This window comes from Calonectris borealis, chromosome 3 (assembly GCF_964195595.1).
Source record: "Calonectris borealis chromosome 3, bCalBor7.hap1.2, whole genome shotgun sequence".
NCBI lineage: Eukaryota > Metazoa > Chordata > Aves > Procellariiformes > Procellariidae > Calonectris > Calonectris borealis.
The window spans coordinates 74,920,141-74,938,266 of NC_134314.1; the positions used below are offsets into that span (position 1 = coordinate 74,920,141).

The 18,126-nt window shown below is 39.6% G+C and overlaps 1 protein-coding gene across 2 annotated transcripts in view; it reads right to left on the minus strand.

The window, feature by feature from the left end:
* The window catches only part of GRM1 (glutamate metabotropic receptor 1), a 182,817-nt gene that overhangs the window by 131,399 nt on the left and 33,292 nt on the right, over positions 1 to 18,126 (minus strand). For both annotated transcript variants that reach the window (XM_075146214.1, XM_075146215.1), the window contains exon 2: positions 14,567 to 14,816. In XM_075146214.1, coding sequence (XP_075002315.1) covers positions 14,567 to 14,816 — 250 coding nt within the window. The remainder of the gene's footprint in view (positions 1 to 14,566; positions 14,817 to 18,126) is intronic.

Consider the following 18,126-nt stretch of genomic DNA (forward strand, 5'->3'; position numbering starts at 1 on the left):
CTCCTGTAGCCAGTGGAGCAGGGAGACAGAGGGATGGATAGACAGACAGGTGCCTTCAGAGGAAAACTCAGCCACTTGTAGAGAGCTCAGGGTGACTGCCCTCCTTGCTCAGGTACTGCAGGAAGAACCTAATCTCTAACAGGACTGTGAGCGTGAACAACCTCCTCTCCAGTTCTCTTCTCCTCTTGCTGATAGAGCACCGTATATATTATGGAGCTTTTCTGTTGTAATGCGTGTTTGCAGCTACTTACTAGGGAGTTGTTTGTTTAGGGAGTGTTCATTCTGTGTTCTCCTCATGTATATATTTTTATGATCATTGATAAGAGAAGCCAGCACCGAAGTCGTATACCTTATACTCTACATTCTAAGGTGAGTCTCAGACAGAAGCTTTGTATTTTGCACAGAACTGCTTCATGCTATTACAGAAAACTCCCTTTTGCCATTTTGGCCAAGGCATTGGCCACAGTTTTAACCCCAAAGACCTCAGACGTCTTGCAGTTAGCTTTGTCAAAGATCACCAGGTTCCTTAAGGATAAAGGGAAAGCTGACCTTAAGTAAGGATTTTGAAGCCAAGTCACTCTCTATGGGGAGCCAATGCAAACAAATGATGGATTTCATGGGCTCAGGGTATCCCATGCTGCTGAGAAAGCGTATTGCAGTGTCCCATGCTCCTAAGGACTTGAGTCTATATAATTATTATATTGTGTTGGTGTAGTTCACAGAGGAAAAAAAAAATTGGGGGTTTGAGTTACTATCATTATCCATGAGAACAGTGTGGAGTCTCAGACTACTGAAAATGGGGGGAGATTTTGATTTTTGGAGTCACTATCAGCAGGGATTTCAAAAGCATTACTAAAACTGCAAAGAAATGGATGATAATACATCTGCTGGAAATTACACTTGTGGGGAGATCAAAATTATTCACCGATTTGGAAAGTATGGAGGGTTAAATATTATGACAATTTATTTTGACATTCTCTAGAAGAAATAGTTTCAATATTTTCAAAATAGGAACATTCTGACTTTCTGTTATGAAATAGCATATTTGTTTTGAAATTGACACAATATTGTTCTGGATTTAACAAAAATGTTTCAGGTTGGCAAATAAAATTTTTCTTCCTGCTGAGAAAAGAAAACAAACTATTAAAGTCATTAAAAGTTGTTTTGGTTTGTTATAAGCATTGCCTCCAGAATGTTTAGTTCAGCCACTAAACTTTCAAAAAGATGATGAAATGTATCATTCCTACAGCTCTTTGAAGATTCATATCACCTAGAGCACTGTACACCTGTTTCTCCCTCTGTACATTTGCCCCTATCATTTAGCTCCCCATATACTCCATAATGGTCAATAGACCCTGGCTCCTTCAAGTGGGAGGTAAATCACCACCTACCTCGTGGGGGGATTTCAGTTACACAGCAAGGCTCCTTCTGCTTCTCAGTCTGAAAATTTGTGGCATTTTCATTTAAATGAATCACAGAGCTTTATATTAAGTTACATAAAACATGGAATAATTCAGTCAATACAACAGTTGAGGTCTTATTTTTATGTTAAATTAAATTTATTTTTACAGTGTCTCCACCATTTCAGCTTTCACTATGCTGCAGACTTAGGCATTAACAATGTATGAAGCTTATTTTAGAGGCTGCCAGGAGCAGAAAGCTGGAGAATCTGGACAGGTAAGGGCAGGTACATGAAGCTCTGCTTGCCTGGGGACACAAAAAGTGGTTTGGGGTTAACAGGAAAAGTAAATTTGAATCCAGTAAAATACCTGGCAACGAAACAGCAACTCTTAGATTGTAAAGCCTAGTTCTGCAGTGGGAACTGCAATCTCAAAGTCATAGATTACATAGAGCCCTGAATATTACAAGTGGCTCACAAGGACCCTGGCTTAAGGAAAACTTAAGTTTTTGTAAGATGAAGGGCTAGATTCTGTGCTACAACTTTCATTGGCTCAAGCCGGGAAAAGAAGGGGCATGACTTGAGGTAGGTCTCCACCACTTTGCAGTATCTGTTTTTGGAGCTCTGTCAGAGAAACTGAAGCTTTACTTAATGCGCCCATACAGTCTGAAAGAACCACAGCACTTTGATACAGACACTTCCCCCCCAGACTCCTAGCCAACCTCTTTCCACAGTCATCAGGACAAGTGGCACAGCTGCTCATGCTGATCCTGAACACTTCCACTTAAGCAGTGAGGCCATGGCTCCCAAGCAATGTCAAGATGGGGCTTTAGTAAGTACGAATAATTTATCCTAACACCACAGCAAGTCTCTTTTTAAAAACAGGGGGAAAAAAAATAACCCTTTTGCATTTGGTCTTTCCTGTACATTATTTCCTAAGTAATTTTTGTTCAGTTTTAAAATATTATTATTATTTGCATGAGTTGCAGTAGTGACCAGCAAACCCAGTTATGAGCCAAGGTGTCCCCTGCCTGTGCATGGCACTGCACAGACCTAAAAGATTGTCCCTTCTCCAAAGCATTTGTAGTCTGCAGAACCTTAAAAACAGTGCATTTAGTTAAAAAGAGACATGAGGACAAACATGATGTTATGTCTAACATAAATGATGAAAATGAATCCAGGTAGACTCCTGTTCCCTTTTCCATTAGGAAGACTTGATTCAATTAAAAGCCAGCAAATGTAAAGTACACAGAAGACATCCTTTTATATTCAGACTAATATGTGGAACTCACAGACGCCACTGGAAGTAAATAGCTTAAGAAGCTTTAAACAAGAATCAGACATTAACAAGCAAGCACAACATCTGTAATTTCCATGCCAAGGACAAAAATTACAAGGAATGCCAATCATCTGGCTTGAAACAAATCAGCCAATCAGCAGATACTCCCAGGAGATATGTTTCTTTACAGAGGAGAAAAAAAAATGGAAGTAAAAGATCTTCATTTGAATCGCAAGCACTGGATGTTCACCACGGACAGAAACACAATCCTAGAACACATGGACATTTTTCTGGTTTAACAGCTAAGCACTTTGTATCAGAAAGTTATTCTCATTTCACACTCACTTTAACAGCACTGATGTCCAGAGGGTTATTCATGATTCACAGTACCATGAAAACAGAATTCAGCCCTTGGTGTTTTACTGGAGAGCTTCAGTATCAACAGAATATTCTTGTATTGAATTGTGATGGGCTAGCAGTCCACCACTTTATCCAGTTTGGAGTCATGATTCTGCTTCCATTCCATCTGTGCAATTTATAGAGACCCAGCTTGTTTCATGTATCTTAACATATCTCAGTCTGTATCAGAATAAATAACCATTGCCTGAAACCAAAACCTTATCACTCACCATCTCTTTCTTACATACAGACTTATCTCTGCATCTCTCTGCAACTGCAACTCTTACCCTGCTGGAGTAGCAGGTTGTGCAATTACTTGAGTGAAGTCTTCCCATCTAAGAAGTTTCCCCACAAACATAATGGCGAACAGAAAAAAGAAATCAGTCCTACTGGTACAACAGAGCTATCAAGAGACATTATTGTGCTCTATCATCCTCTATTTGTATTCTCATGCTTACCGGAGAGACAGTGGCAAGTTTCTTGTGAAGACTTTAAACCCTCCATTCCCATTCTGAGTTCACTTAACATACATTGTAATCACACTGCTGAGACAAGTTCATTTGAAATGCATGCAGATTAACACATCTAATTTTGTACTCTAGGTGTTCCACTGTAAATCAGTCTGGGCACTGGCCTTAGCAGTAGTTCTTTCAATAGACCCCAGCGTCTAGTTCATTTGCTTACATTATGTTACCTCTTAGTGAGTCCTCACGTTTACTCAGTTTGCAACTCAGAAAATGATCAACTACCAGCCTGCAAAGTTGAACACCTGCCTAGTTTTTCTCTTTATACCACTGCCTATCCTCAGAATTCAGTTTTAAAATTTTGATGATAACATGTGAGACCAGGTTCAAGTCAGTTACCTTTACAGTATTTCAGGACTGTAAAGGCAATAGCGGTTAATACGATAACAAATGCTTCACACCGTATTTTTTAATGGCAATAGTGATGCAAGGTCCCATCAAGAACAACTGAAAACAATAAAGGGGTCAGTCTTACATACCTGCATAACTACTTTTGAGGTTGGCGCGTCCTCTTTTTTTTGACTGCTATCACACATCCACAAACAAAACCAGGATACATTATTCCCAAATTGTTAGATTTATTTAATTATGGCTTTGGGTGATACTTCCAAAAAAGTGTGTAGAGAGCCAATCTGCCTAACATAATAGGAACAAACAGACAAGGCAGAAGAGTTGTGAAATCAACCTGTTCCTCAAGTATCTCTGTAACATGAGTAGGATTTTCAAGAGCACATTTTGCTTATCTCTATTTCTGATTAAGAAATTGCTAAAACTCCTCTGACTTCACAGAAAGGAAATTATGCCAACAGTGCGGACTTTTTACTACAAAAAATAAAAGCCCCATAATGATGGCAGGTGCTGAAGAGTTCAGTATGTTAATTGGCAGGAAAGTCTTGAGATTCAGGTAAATGGGGATAGGAAGACCAAGAAAGGATGGATGAAGATGCAAGGAACAAGATGCAGCATGCAAGGAACAACTAAAGAATGCAAATAATATATAACAATAAGGAAGCATATAGAAGTGGATATTCAGAGATGTATTAGAGGAAGAGTAGAGAAAAATTAGAGATTTCCCATTAGAAATAGCAACTTACAATGATTCAACCTGCTGTGAGAAATCAGCAGAAACCATAACTGGAGTCACATTCAGGTTGTCATTTCTGCATACAGAAGTGCTTAAATCTGACCTATTATGCAGCTTTCCTAATCCTCATGTTAACATGCAAGAGCTGATATCCAGCCTCTTCTTAGCAATGCCTTCTTTGGATTGAAACCAAAGAATTCAGTTTTATTCTGTAAAGCAGAAAAATAACACATTCCGTTTCTACTAAACCAAACAACAGTAGTATATTTTTCTTTCTAACTCTGACATGTATTGCATCTCTCCAGTCTTTGAGGAAAAGATGGACAGGAGGAAAAAACTTAAACTTACTCCCCACAGAATGAATAAATACAGCCAAATCACCAGCATGGAAAATAACTGTATGAGCCCTAGGTACCAAAGCTTACCCACGAATAGCTCATAGTGAATAATGCATACAGTTTAAAGTCAGTTAAAATAAGTGCCATGTCAGTTATCAGGCAGCAGTGAATTTGCAAAGCTTTGAAACAAAATTATTTTTTTTAATTCTCCCTCTCTGAGGTACAAATAACTGAACTAGGGTGCAGATAGTAATGACTGAAGTGAAGTGTGGGCAACAGCTGGCCAGTTCTGCAGTCTTTCAGTCTTACATCAAAACAGACTGGTAGTGCTGAAGAGGCAATAGTAACATGAAAGAGCCAGCTTTGACTTTGTGAAACAAGTTCTTGACATCATGTCAGGTCCTAAAGCACTACTATGCCTCAGAAGTGGAAAGGATTTGTCTTGGCTGAATATTTCAGCAGAAAAGTAACAGACTAAGGATCTACCACCACGGTCCAGTTGCCTTGATTACAGTTTAATTTCAGCTTTAGAAACATTATGTATTTGGCCATCAGAATACAACCTTTGAATGACCTAGAACTTCCACATTGTATGTTCATACAGATGCTTCAGTGCTACCCTCCCTTCAGATTATTTTTTCTCCTCAGACTGCTGAATGCTGGGTACATTTTCCAGCCTTGGAAAGGTTCTAGGGGTTCTCCAACAAGGCCATTATGTTGAGGGCACTTATGAAAGAAAAGGAAAAAATGAATGAAAATCAGGAAGTATATGGAAATATATGGTCTTTCCCCACAACATTGTACCCTGCTTTTTATTTTACCTTGTCTGGTCAATGAGCCAAAGACTCTAACAAGCAGTAAATTGCTGCACTGAAAATGCAGCCAGCTGATTATTCACAGGAGCTCTAAAGCTTTTCAGTCACTGCTTTCCAGGATTCAGTAGTAAGGTGTTTAAATTGCAACCTAAATTATTTTTCCCTTGATGTGCTTGTCCCTATCAAAACATGTGTTATTTGTACAAACACAGCTCATGCAATTCTGATTACCTTCAGTCAATACCTTACCCCTAATGGCAACATTTTCTAGTGATCCAAGGACTGGAACTGTTATTAACAGTAATTTTATATATTTCCATACTGGAGCAGGAAAAACTATTTTTATACCAAGCTTGGCAGGATACATGAAAACAATTATTCTTAAATAATAATAAAATAAGTAAAGTATTCCATGAAAGGTTCTTTAATTTCTGTTTTCCCTGAAAAAATAGGTAATTAATTTGCTGTTTAGAATTAAGAAATTGAACCTGAAAAAAAAATTATGGAGCTTTATATTTTGAAGGAGGGTTTTGCTCATGTTTTTACTAGAACTGCATTAAGTTACATTTCTATTTGAGCACTGGAAAGCACCTGAAGTAAACCATAGAAATTCCAAAGTTCACAGTATTAGGGTCTTATTTTAACTGTTGTCAGTAGAAATATAAACTGCTTAGTTTCCTAACCATTTATAAAGAATGCCAGCCTCATACAGACATGCCTGAAAAAGTCTGGCCCTAAATAAATTATGCAAAGACCCTTGAAATAGCATCATTCAATATGATTCATTCACACAAAAATACAGCATATTCTTCCAGAGCAGCAGCAGCTGTCCAGCTACTGGTTTCTACAGAGGCATGATAAAACATATGCCGCCTAATAAATAACCCATCAACAACACATAGCACTGTGTAATAACTCAATTATTCTAACGTCCATATTAATTCATAGACAACAAGCAGACATTGAACTGTTGCACTTTTTCAGTGTTGGAAGACTTTGCAGAAAATTTAAAGGTAAATTATTTCTGCCAAGTTTGTTCCTTCCTCGCATTCTGTTGGACATTATTAGCTTAGATAACTCTCCCCACATAATCCACACCAAGACAATTTGAAAACACTGAACCACTGCCTTAGAATCATGGAAGTTTTTATGAGAAATCCAGAAACAAGAGGGTTTTGTCTCCACAAGTTTTACCATCATGAGCTTTAAGCGTCACATTTTGTATTGTGCTTCAAGATACGTAGTTGAATGCTTCTGTCTCCTCTCCTATTCCAGTGACTTAAGCAAGTGAAAGATAGTATTACTTTGCTTTGATAATCAATTGCACTACACATTCAGAAACAGGAAAATCCCTGTCCCTTTTCTTCCCTCAATACAATCAACATTTATGAAAAAGGTACATTAATGACTACCATTAAAAAGTATACATTGCCTTCAAACAGGTTTTCACATGTCCTGTTTGTTAAATCAGCATCCTTTCATATCACTGTAAAAAGCTGTGTAAGTATTTACTTTATTAAAATGTCTTAACTTACACATTTGTATTTTGGTAATCAATACTGTTTCCACTTTAATTAGTCTTACACATGTATTTAGGTTTTGGTAAAGTGTTGTATTTATTTTTTGTAATGTTTATATTAACAATCTGTACAAAGACATCTATTCTTCTGAATAACAGCCTGGATATAGTTTTTCTTTCAAACTCCTGTATAAAAATCAAAGAAATGATCTGTGACCATTGTCCAAGAACAAAAGATACTCAAAGCTGCATCTAATCTAAATATTCTCTTCTGTGAATTATTTCTTACCATAGATAGTCTGCAAGCACTCAAGTACAGTTTAAACATACCATTTCACATCTGGGTGGCCTACAACCTTAAATACCTATAAACTTAATCTTTTCAGGAAGTCTTTAGACATATAGGCATGTAAGGACAGACAATTCTATAGATCATATGGGAAAATCAACCTGGAAATAAGATTGTGATGAAGGGTTTGGGTTTTTTTCCTATGTCTTCAAGCTATTGGAGACCTAGTATTTCATGTCTGTCAGTATGGGACCTCTCTTGGACAAGCTGGGGCAGGAATTTACATAAACTGCTGGAACACAATCTCATACTTGTTAGTGATGTGATTTGTTTCCTCTAAAGCGGATTCACTTTAGCAAGCACCATACTGGAAATTGTGTTAAAGTCTTCTGTGAAGAACTAGGAATAACATAGAGAGACCATGGCTGAAATTTACTATTTTGCACCTATTTTTATTGCATAAAGCAGAAATTATCTCATTTTAAGATACAAAAAAGGCGGTTTTAATAAAATTGAGTAACATTTCAGAAGCACCAATATCTCACCTTTTGAAAATGTCATCCTCATTAAAAACACTGAGTGTATCCACAGAAATATCTAAGGATTAATACATGCTTTTGAAACTAATTCTGGATGCCCATATGAAAAAGAGAGGTTTGATTATACCCAAAACCTAGTTTAGCTCATGTCACATAGAAAGGAGAAGTGAAATTGCCCACTGTAATACTTAAATCCCATATTACCATCAAAAACAATAGGTACATTTCTTGTATTTTCTTGTCTCTGTCTCTGAATAAGTGAACATTGTTCCTGTTAACATCAGCATGGAAGTGCTTTCTAAAATCCCAGCTACGTAAACCTTAATCTTACATCTAAGTCATCGTCACTATCAACAAGCAACAGCCATGGAATGGCTATTGGTGAGCTCTAAAAGCAAACTACAGAGAAACTCAAATCAAATGCAGTCTTCTGTGACAATATTTTGCTTAACTGTCAACTCCAGTTAGACTTTGAAAGTATTTGAACATTGATCATGGTGTCCTCAGATGTAGAGGCCCTCCTCTGCTCTGATGGAGCTGAACAGAGGCTCGGTAGTCACAGTCACAGTGCTAGGAACTGATGTGTCTCATTCAGGTAGGCAAGGCATTCTTCTGTCAAGTGGTGCACCAATTCAATGGGATTACATTACTCTCCATCATTTACCAGCAGTCCTGGTTAACTGGGGAGGTCCCAAATGACTGGAGGCTTGCCAATGTGACGCCCATCTACAAGAAGGGCCCGAAGGAGGATCCGGGGAACTACAGGCCGGTCAGCCTGACCTCGGTGCGGGGGAAGATTATGGAGTGGTTCGTTTTGAGGGCGCTCACGAGCCATGTCTGGGACAACCAGGGGATCAGGCCCAGCCAGCACGGGTTCATGGAAGGCAGGTCCTGCTTGACCAACCTGATCTCCTTCTATGACCAGGTGACCCACCTAGTGGATGAGGGAAAGGCTGTGGATGTGGTCTACCTGGACTTCAGTAAAGCCTTTGACACTGTCTCCCACAGCATTCTTCTAGAGAAGCTGGTGGCTCACGGCTTAGACAGGTGCACTCTTGGCTGGGTAAAAAAACTGGCTGGACGGCCGAGCCCAGAGAGTTGTGGTCAACGGAGTTAAATCCAGTTGGCGACTGGTCACAAGCGGTGTTCCCCAGGGCTCAGTATTGGGGCCAGTCCTGTTCAATGTCTTTATCAATGACCTGGATGAGGGGATCGAGTGCTCCCTCAGTAAGTCTGCAGATGACACCAAGTTGGGTGGGAGTGTTGATCTGCTGGAGGGTAGGAAGGCTCTGCAGAGGGACCTGGACAGGCTGGATCCATGGGCCGAGGCCAACTGTATGAGGTTCAACAAGGCCAAGTGCTGGGTCCTGCACTTCAGCCACAACAACCCCATGCAATGCTACAGGCTTGGGGAAGAGTGGCTGGAAAGCTGCCCCGAGGAAAAGGGTGCTGATGACAGCCGGCTGAACATGAGCCGGCAGTGTGCCCAGGTGGCCAAGAAGGCCAATGGCATCCTGGCCTGTATCAGAAATAGTGTGGCCAGCAGGAGCAGGGAGGTGATCGTGCCCCTGTACTCGGTGCTGGTGAGGTCGCATCTCGAATACTGTGTTCAGTTTTGGGCCCCTCACTACAAGAAGAACATAGAGGTGCTGGAGCGTGTCCAGAGGAGGGCAACGAAGCTGGTGAAGGGCCTGGAGCACAAGCCTTATGAGGAGCGGCTGAGGGAACTGGGGTTGTTTAGCCTGGAGAAGAGGAGGCTGAGGGGAGTCCTCATCGCGCTCTACAATTCCCTGAAAGGAGGTTGTAGCGAGGTGGGTGTTGGTCTCTTCTCTCAAGTAACTAGCGATTGGATGAGAGGAAATGGCCTCAAGTTGCACCAAGGGAGGTTTAGATTGGACATCAGGAGAAATTTCTTTACTGAAAGAGTGGTCAAGCCTTGGAACAGGCTACCCAGGGAAGTGGTGGAGTCACCATCCCTGGAAGTATTTAAAAGACGTGTAGATGAGGCGCTTAGGGACGTGGTTTAGTGGGCATGGTAGTGTTGGGTTGACAGTTGGACTCGATGATCTTAGAGGTCTTTTCCAACCTTAATGATTCTATGATTCTATGATTCTATACATGCCTGTTCAGGCATAAAATCCCAGACTTTGGAAGGTGATAACTGCCCTAGGCACCTGCCCAAATCCTCCCACACAGCCTGCCACCCAGGGATTGACCACGTCAGGGCATGTTTCTCTGTCAACTCACCAACAAGTTGTTTACTCCTACACCTGGATGAAATCAGGTTCCACATATCCAACAATGTCAGATAATAGGACCAAAGAGCTTACATTGACAATGCCTTGTCAATATTTTAGAAAGTGTGAAGTTAAATGCCAAAAACACCATTACAAATATTGGCTTGTGAAGGGAGGGCAGTCAGGAAAAATTTCATCACATCCTGAAAGCTCTGTCACCTTATGCTAAACAGGTTTTATTACATATAGAAAAAGAACTGACTTGCCCATTGTCATGCACTGGGTTCACAGCAGAGAATCCAACCATACCTTCACTGCCAGGTGTCCAAACTTTCAGGAGAGGTCACCCTACCAACACTTAAAATTCATAGTTCTACAACAGCCCATAGAGAGATATTAATGAAGACCATAAAACATTGGAAAGCCTACAGAAGTAAAGTGGTACATAGTTCATTACCAAGTGTTATACTGAAAAACAGCATGTGCACTAACACATCCCTTCCTTCCTAAAGTTCCTCATACGTTTACACAAACCACTGTGTGTAGGAGTTTGAAAGATCATCAAACTGCAAAAGAGCATTTTCATTTGCACCTATTTATCTAACATGTCTCTTCTCCAATGATCTCAAACTAATTCTTAAAACTGGGGATTTTGTTTGCGTGTTTGCATCTTTCATTTGCTTTGCATTACCCACACAGATGCTGGAAAGTCAGTTACATGCCTTCTCTTGATGCATCATCCCAAGGGATATACAGGAGATTCATCCATCTTGCAAGATTCTCACAAAACCTAATTGATTCTTATTAAGTAATATAAAACCCAGTGGCCTGCATAAACATGATTAGACACATGATGTTGAGTATTTTTCTACACAGTCTCTTCACATCAAAACTAATTTCTGCTAAAAGAACTGTCACCTGAATTCCCTTAAGAGTACAGTTTATTTTTTTAGCATAAGTTTTGCCTTTAGTTACTCCAATACTATTCCAATCATTGTTTTTATACAAAGCCATGATCAACTTTTGCCTTCTCCTTTCCCTTTGATTATCAGCCACTTTTTAAAGCTTTATCATCCTTAATAAATAGCTTAATAAATTTTCTCACTGAACTCTCCACTACATTTGGACACTGTATCAATTTCAGAACATCCTCCACTCTCCCACAAGCAGGATTGTAATCTCTTCTCCTGTCCTGTTTTAATCCCAGCTTCCCTCCAGATTCAGAAATAGGAATTCCCTTTCTTCTCATTAATACAACAGACTCCCACTTCCAGTAGCAAAGGAGACTGAACTTCTAGTTAGATCTCCAGTCTGAATTTGGGAACACTTACTTAGATATAGCACAAATGGGGTCCTAACTCCACACCTGAGAAGAGTCCGCCCATCCCGGAAAAGTCCCCAGTATCTGACGACCCAGTCCTGGCTCAATGTAACCCCCTATAATTTGCAGTGTATCATTCCCAGATAAAACTGACGTCAAATTTAGTTCCCAACTCTCTTTCCGATACCTTGAATTTAGTTAAGCTAAGCTTTTCCTCTCTGCTTTGATCAATAGCAATACTGAAGATAGAGCAGGAAGAGAGCTATTTAGCCAGGTGTCCCTTTGTAAAGGCTTCCTTTTTACAGTGAGTCAGAGCAGAGTACGGGGTTGATACCATGTGGCTGATAATAAACCTGTGAGTAAATTAAAGGCTTTGTTTAGCTCATTATTGCAAAAAATCTTGATTTCACATTCACTCCCACTTCCCTCAATTAAAAGAATGTTCTTAAAAGGCTTTTGGTTTTTTGCTTAGCTGGGTACTTGAATAAAAAAGACTAAACAGCATGTCAGAGCAATGTTAATGCATGCCTTGGTTCCTGTTTGTATATAGATGACCAAATTCATAGCATTGCAGTTTCGCTGCAACTTACTTGTGAATAGGTTTGCTAGATTTGCCATTTTTTAAAATCACTTAATTAGGACAATTCAAAGAAAATGTCTTTTTTTTTAGTTCTACAAGCATAAAACATGTGCAAGCCCTATAGTAGTACTTTGTATTTCAGCAAGCTGTTGGGCACAATCCAGACTATGCAAAGCAATAGTCAGCCTGTTTTACAATCAGAACAGACCACCCAGCCCTGAAAAGGAATCTCCCATACTCAATTACCAGCATAAAAGAAGGGTATGTGAAAACCTACCTGAAAAACGCATTGTGATTTCCAAAGAAATTCCATTATTAGCGTTTAATAGGTGAGAAGTTCTGGCAAAAAGTTCAGAGTTACGCTGTTGGGCAGAATCTGAGACAAACAATAGAACTAAATAGAGTAGCATAATGCTTGGTAAAGGCTTTCAGTTAAAATTTCAAGTTAAAATATTCCACATATCCATGGAGTAGGGGATCAAGTAAATGGCCTAATAGGAAAACTAAGGGTTGTACCACCAAAGTTCCTAGTTTTGGTGCTTAATGTAGGAGACTCATTTCCTTCGGCTCTCTGTATGGACAGCGTCAAGAGAGAGCACCAAAATCAGGTGAACAATAAGACACCACTACAGAGGGACAACAATACATGAAGAAAGCACAGCATTGCCTAAAACTGCAGGGCATTTACAAAATGACCAGGGATGCTGTCACCCAGACTAATTTTATCATATTTAGTTTCTTCAGTTCACTGAAAAAACATACTTAAACATATCAGTCCTGAAGCATTCCATTATTCATTTCAAATGATGCATATTGAATGATGCAGATGAAAAGCACATGCACAAATCTAAAACATAATACCATTTCCAATATCGCCTATTTGTTTCATTTTAATGCTGATGGCTTTCCAAATGTGCTATATCTTATCTACACACCCTTCTAGAGATACAGTCTCTGCTCCAAATAAATTGCAAAGACTACAACAAAAATAAACAATGAAAGGAGAGCCATTGATTGCTTTCAGATGATTACTTGGGCCAGATTAGCTATCTGACTTACAAAAATCATAATTGTGGGTTTTGAGGAGCAGTCAGGGAAAGACCAATATTATAGCACAGGGCTAAAGGAGAGCATCCCAGTCACAACAATGACAGACAGAAAGACTTTAGGGAGAGAAAGGGACAAGAAGTAGTCTGATAGATCCAAATGACAACAGAATAAAAAGGCAACAGAAGCTAAGTAGGTAAGGAGACAACTGTCAAAGGCCTTGAAGGAATGGTGTTTAAAAAATAGATCAGAAAGAAACAAAGAGTAAATAGAAGAATTAGAAAAAGACATTATCAATTTAACAGACAAGACAGAGAGAGTCAGCCCTTGTCATTTGAAAAAGATTCATCGAAACAGAAAACCACACATAAAGACATTGCAAAAATCAAAGTGAAAGTCAAAGAAGCCTCAAAATAAGAACTATCACAAAAATGGAAATATGGATAGACCATATGTGATAGAACTATAGTTGACCATATTTTAGTGAATATCTACAAAGAACTGATAAACTCTAGAAGAAAAAAATCAACGTTTGTCATTTTGGTAAAGATGGTCTTTACCAAAATACACATCTGCACTATTACTCTGGTAACATAAAAACACACATATATACTGACTTGACCATCAGCAAGTTCGATATTTTAAAAAACAAACAAGTCTGTGTAATATCAGTGCCCTAGCTTTCAACAGCAAAGATCAGAACAAAGTGTACAATTGAGAATGCCAGGTTGTAATCATAAAAGTGTGAAAACAGTTCAAGTAATCAAAACCATTCAATAATTTGGGGTTTCAAATTATCAGGAGACATCTTTAGTGAAACATGTGAAATTTTGTCACATGTCACACTTGCAGATCAGACTCTGAAACTAGAATTCTTTGCTCCTTACTTTGGTTATGAAATCTGTGTATGAAACATTCCTCTAGAGTGCATGAAAGCACAAAAATGCTAATGTCATATATCCATATAAACCAGTTAGTAATTAACATTTACTTCAGCACAAGTTAACACCACTGATTAAGTTGGCGTAAGCCTTCATATCCCCTTCCTGAGATCTGCTCTACCATCTTGCCCCTTCTTTTCATTCATTAGACAAATATATGTGGAAATTACGGGTAGCCTGAGTTTCTGAAATGAAAGGACTGCCTGCAGGACGAGAGGGAGAGGACAGGCAGAGAAATCACACTCAGAGCCTCACCTTCCAATTAGCAGGAACTCCCCAAGCACTCCCAGGCGCCTCATGGCAATGAGGATCCCCCTCACTGTCATTCCCTCGCAGAAGCAAACCACCACTCTAGCCTTGGGTAACCTTTCTCGCAGCTTGCGGAGCAGGCGATCAAAGCTCTTTTCCCCAGCATTGCTGTAGATCTTGTCAGAGTGAGCGATGCAGAGACCCTCTTGGGCAGCCAGCTCTTTGAAGGCTTCCATTCCACTTTCCCCATAATTTCCTGTTTTTTAAAAAAAAAAAAAGTTGATATTATATCATGCATTTAACCAGTTAAGGGGGGCTGTGATGGGAAAGGGATAGTTTTCCTCAAAAAAAAAAATCAACTAGCAGAAGGAAGAGCAAAGGAGATCCACCAAAGTGAACATACTCAGAGTTCAGTGGAGCAACAAGATACCCATGTATCAGTAGGTCTTAACAGACCTGGAGACTGCAGGTTTCTTTTCTTACATCGATTTACCAGTAGATATTAAAGGCAAACACGGGATGGATATGTAGAAAAGGGGACAAAGACAGCTCAGACAGTAAGGATAAAGTTTTATTAACATTTCTATGGCAAAAATCATGGTTGTGTTAGTCCAGGAAAACAGTCACAGTAAAGAGAAAAAAGGATTTCATTCCAAGCCGTTCTGTACCACATGCAGTCCACACTCATAAAAGTGAAAGAAAGATGGATGTAAACTTAAAACATACTGATCTGGTAGAATTTTGAAAGCCACTTACACAAATCTGACTGACCATTTACTACTTTTGAAAGCCACTTACACTAATCTTAACTGACAGTTAAAATTTAGGGACAATGTTTCTCTTGGAATAGGAGACTTTCTATCTGTAAGAACTTCAGAAATAACTCTTCCTGATATAGAAATATTTGAACTTTGTGGTCCAGACAGTATCAAAGCTGGTTCTCAAGTTTCCTTCATTTTTCTATTTATACATTTTGGAAGCCAAATCAACAGCTTTACAAAACTCAGACTGCTTTCAGCTATGGAGACAGGTGAAATCTCAAGTTTTCTTTGACTATTTTATGCCTGCCACAAGCATAGGATTTATGATGAACATCAATCAGGCAAGAGGAGCAGATGGATTACAAAAAAATGTCTATTAAGAGTAACAAGAAATGGTTCAAAAAGAGAAGCATGAATTTTATGCTATCCACATTCATAATGTTTACTTAATTTATTGAGGAAGTAACATCAGATACACTGATCATTTCTAGACCCAGACCCTTTCAAGCCAGGGGTGACTGAAGAGGTCCATCTTCCCCCTTTGCAGCAACAGTTCGAAATAGCAAATTGCAACGAGGAAGACTTCTGAATCAGCCTAACTTCCTCCACAAAAAAAAAAAAAAAAAATCACAACAACCCAAAAGGCTACCAGAGAGAAAATTCAGCAAGAGGTAGTTCAGGCATTCTTTATGAATCCAACAAAAATAAGTGCATTTTTCCAGAAACGTAGATCGTTTGCAGCAGATCAGACACGCTATGAAGACACATTATGATAGTCATAGTCATACTAGAATGCAGCCAAACCTGCCAGGTCTAGTGTCAAACACAAAACTCAAGTCCCACAGCCTTTTGCACTGAACTGCCCTAGTTTCTCACAAATTTGCAGCACAGCGGAATGGCCTCGTTTCCAGTCTCTGACTCGATGCCAGATACAGCAAGCAGGTCAGTCTGCCTTTTTGCCTGTGAGCCAGACACACTCCAGAGCAGGAGCGATGCCACGGCCCTGCATGGCTGCAGGGAGGGGAGAGGAAGAGCTGTGCCTAGTGGGAACACACCACCAAGCAACCCCCACTGTGCGCTCAGCACTGCAGCCCTGTCCCATGACCCTGCACTTTGGTAAAAGATGTGGCCTCATATAGGGTTTGTCATATGCTGAGAAGGACACAGGTGGAGACATTTCCATATATTTATAGGCCATCACCTCTGGTCACCAAGGGATTTACTCCAGGACCTGAGGCTGGGCAGTTTGAGCCGTACTGCTTTTATGACTTGCCTCAGGTCCCAGACTGATGCAGGACAGCCTCATTGCTGACTTGCCATTAGCAGGCACCTTAAGCTTTGGAAGGAAATTAGGATATATTTCCCAATTTCATGTGGAATTTTATGCAACACAGACTCATTTGAAACTAGTAGGATTATTCTTAAAGTCTTATCTAAGGTGAGCCAGGGGACTAAACTGAATCTTAGATGTTTAGGCAATGCATATTAGAAAATAAATGTAGTAGGTTTCCCACCTAAGTATTAAGGTAGGGTGGGGTTTTCTCATACATCAGTACAGCACTAACTCTGCTGTGTAAGTTAATGATTTCAACAAATGAAAAATTAAATCCACTTGGAATGATTTTTCCCATCTTTAATTTTGATGGAATAACAATTGCCTCAAACATAGTCACACCTGTACTAACAGTACAACAGCCTACCAAAATATAGGCTAAGAGGAAGTAAGATTGTTGCCTATAAATTCAATAAATGTGATAAAAAGCCTAGAGGAAAAAAGCTAATTAAGATCAAGAACAACATTGACACAAGATGAAATAATCAAAAAACAAGGCAGAAACAATCTGAAGCTGAAAATGAAAGCTTTCTAACCCTTATATGAAAGTAGTGGAGCAGCTTTCCAATAGCAGTACAAAGAAAGAAATCTGATGCTAGACTGGTGCTTGCTCGGCTCACAAGATCATTATATAACGTAGATGTCTGCAACAGGCAGAGACGAGACTTGATGACTCGGTAGGTCCTCTCAAAGTCTCTTTGCTCTGCTCCCAAAGCAAGACAGCATGCTGCAGACCTTCCCCTTCCATGGGAAAGGATCAGGGAGAAAATGAACATGTGAGAGATGTTAGATACATTGTTCAGTGCAGCTATCGGGGTATGAACAATGTAAGGGCATATATAGCATAGAAAACGCTAATTAATTCTGCGGAATAGCCAAGAACATATCCATCTGTATCAGCTTGCTAGGTACATCCATTTCAATCCACATGCATGCAACAGCTGAGAGGGGAAACGTGTAATGAAAGAAATCTGCAGGGATGGTAGTCAGTGAAGAGTTACAACAAGGCCATGGGCTGAGGGCTACTTTTCCTTTGAAAGAGCTATTGAAGAAAAGATCTAATCTTACCTGCAACTGCCTTTTGTTACCAGAATCAGCTGTGAAAAGCTGAATTATTTATTATTGGGAAGCTACAAGCAACTGATTTTTGTTCTGACCTGCACCCAAAACTAGGTGAGCCAGTAACATACTTTGAGCCCCTCAATATCTTGCTGATTTTTAACAAATTTTTTTTTTTTTTTTTAGCTCTTTTCAACTTGTACCCTATTCAGAGAACCAGATATTTTCCTTGTGTGCTTCAAGCAGACTCAGTGCAAAGGTAAATTCTAACCCTATCATGACTGCAATTTTACTAAGAGGATTTTCATGACACTTCTCTCAGTGCCAAAGACAGCTTTGCTTCACCACTGTAAAAATCCTAGATAAGGCCATTCCTGAGAGGGATCCACATATCTGAAAATGCTGGTGAGAGC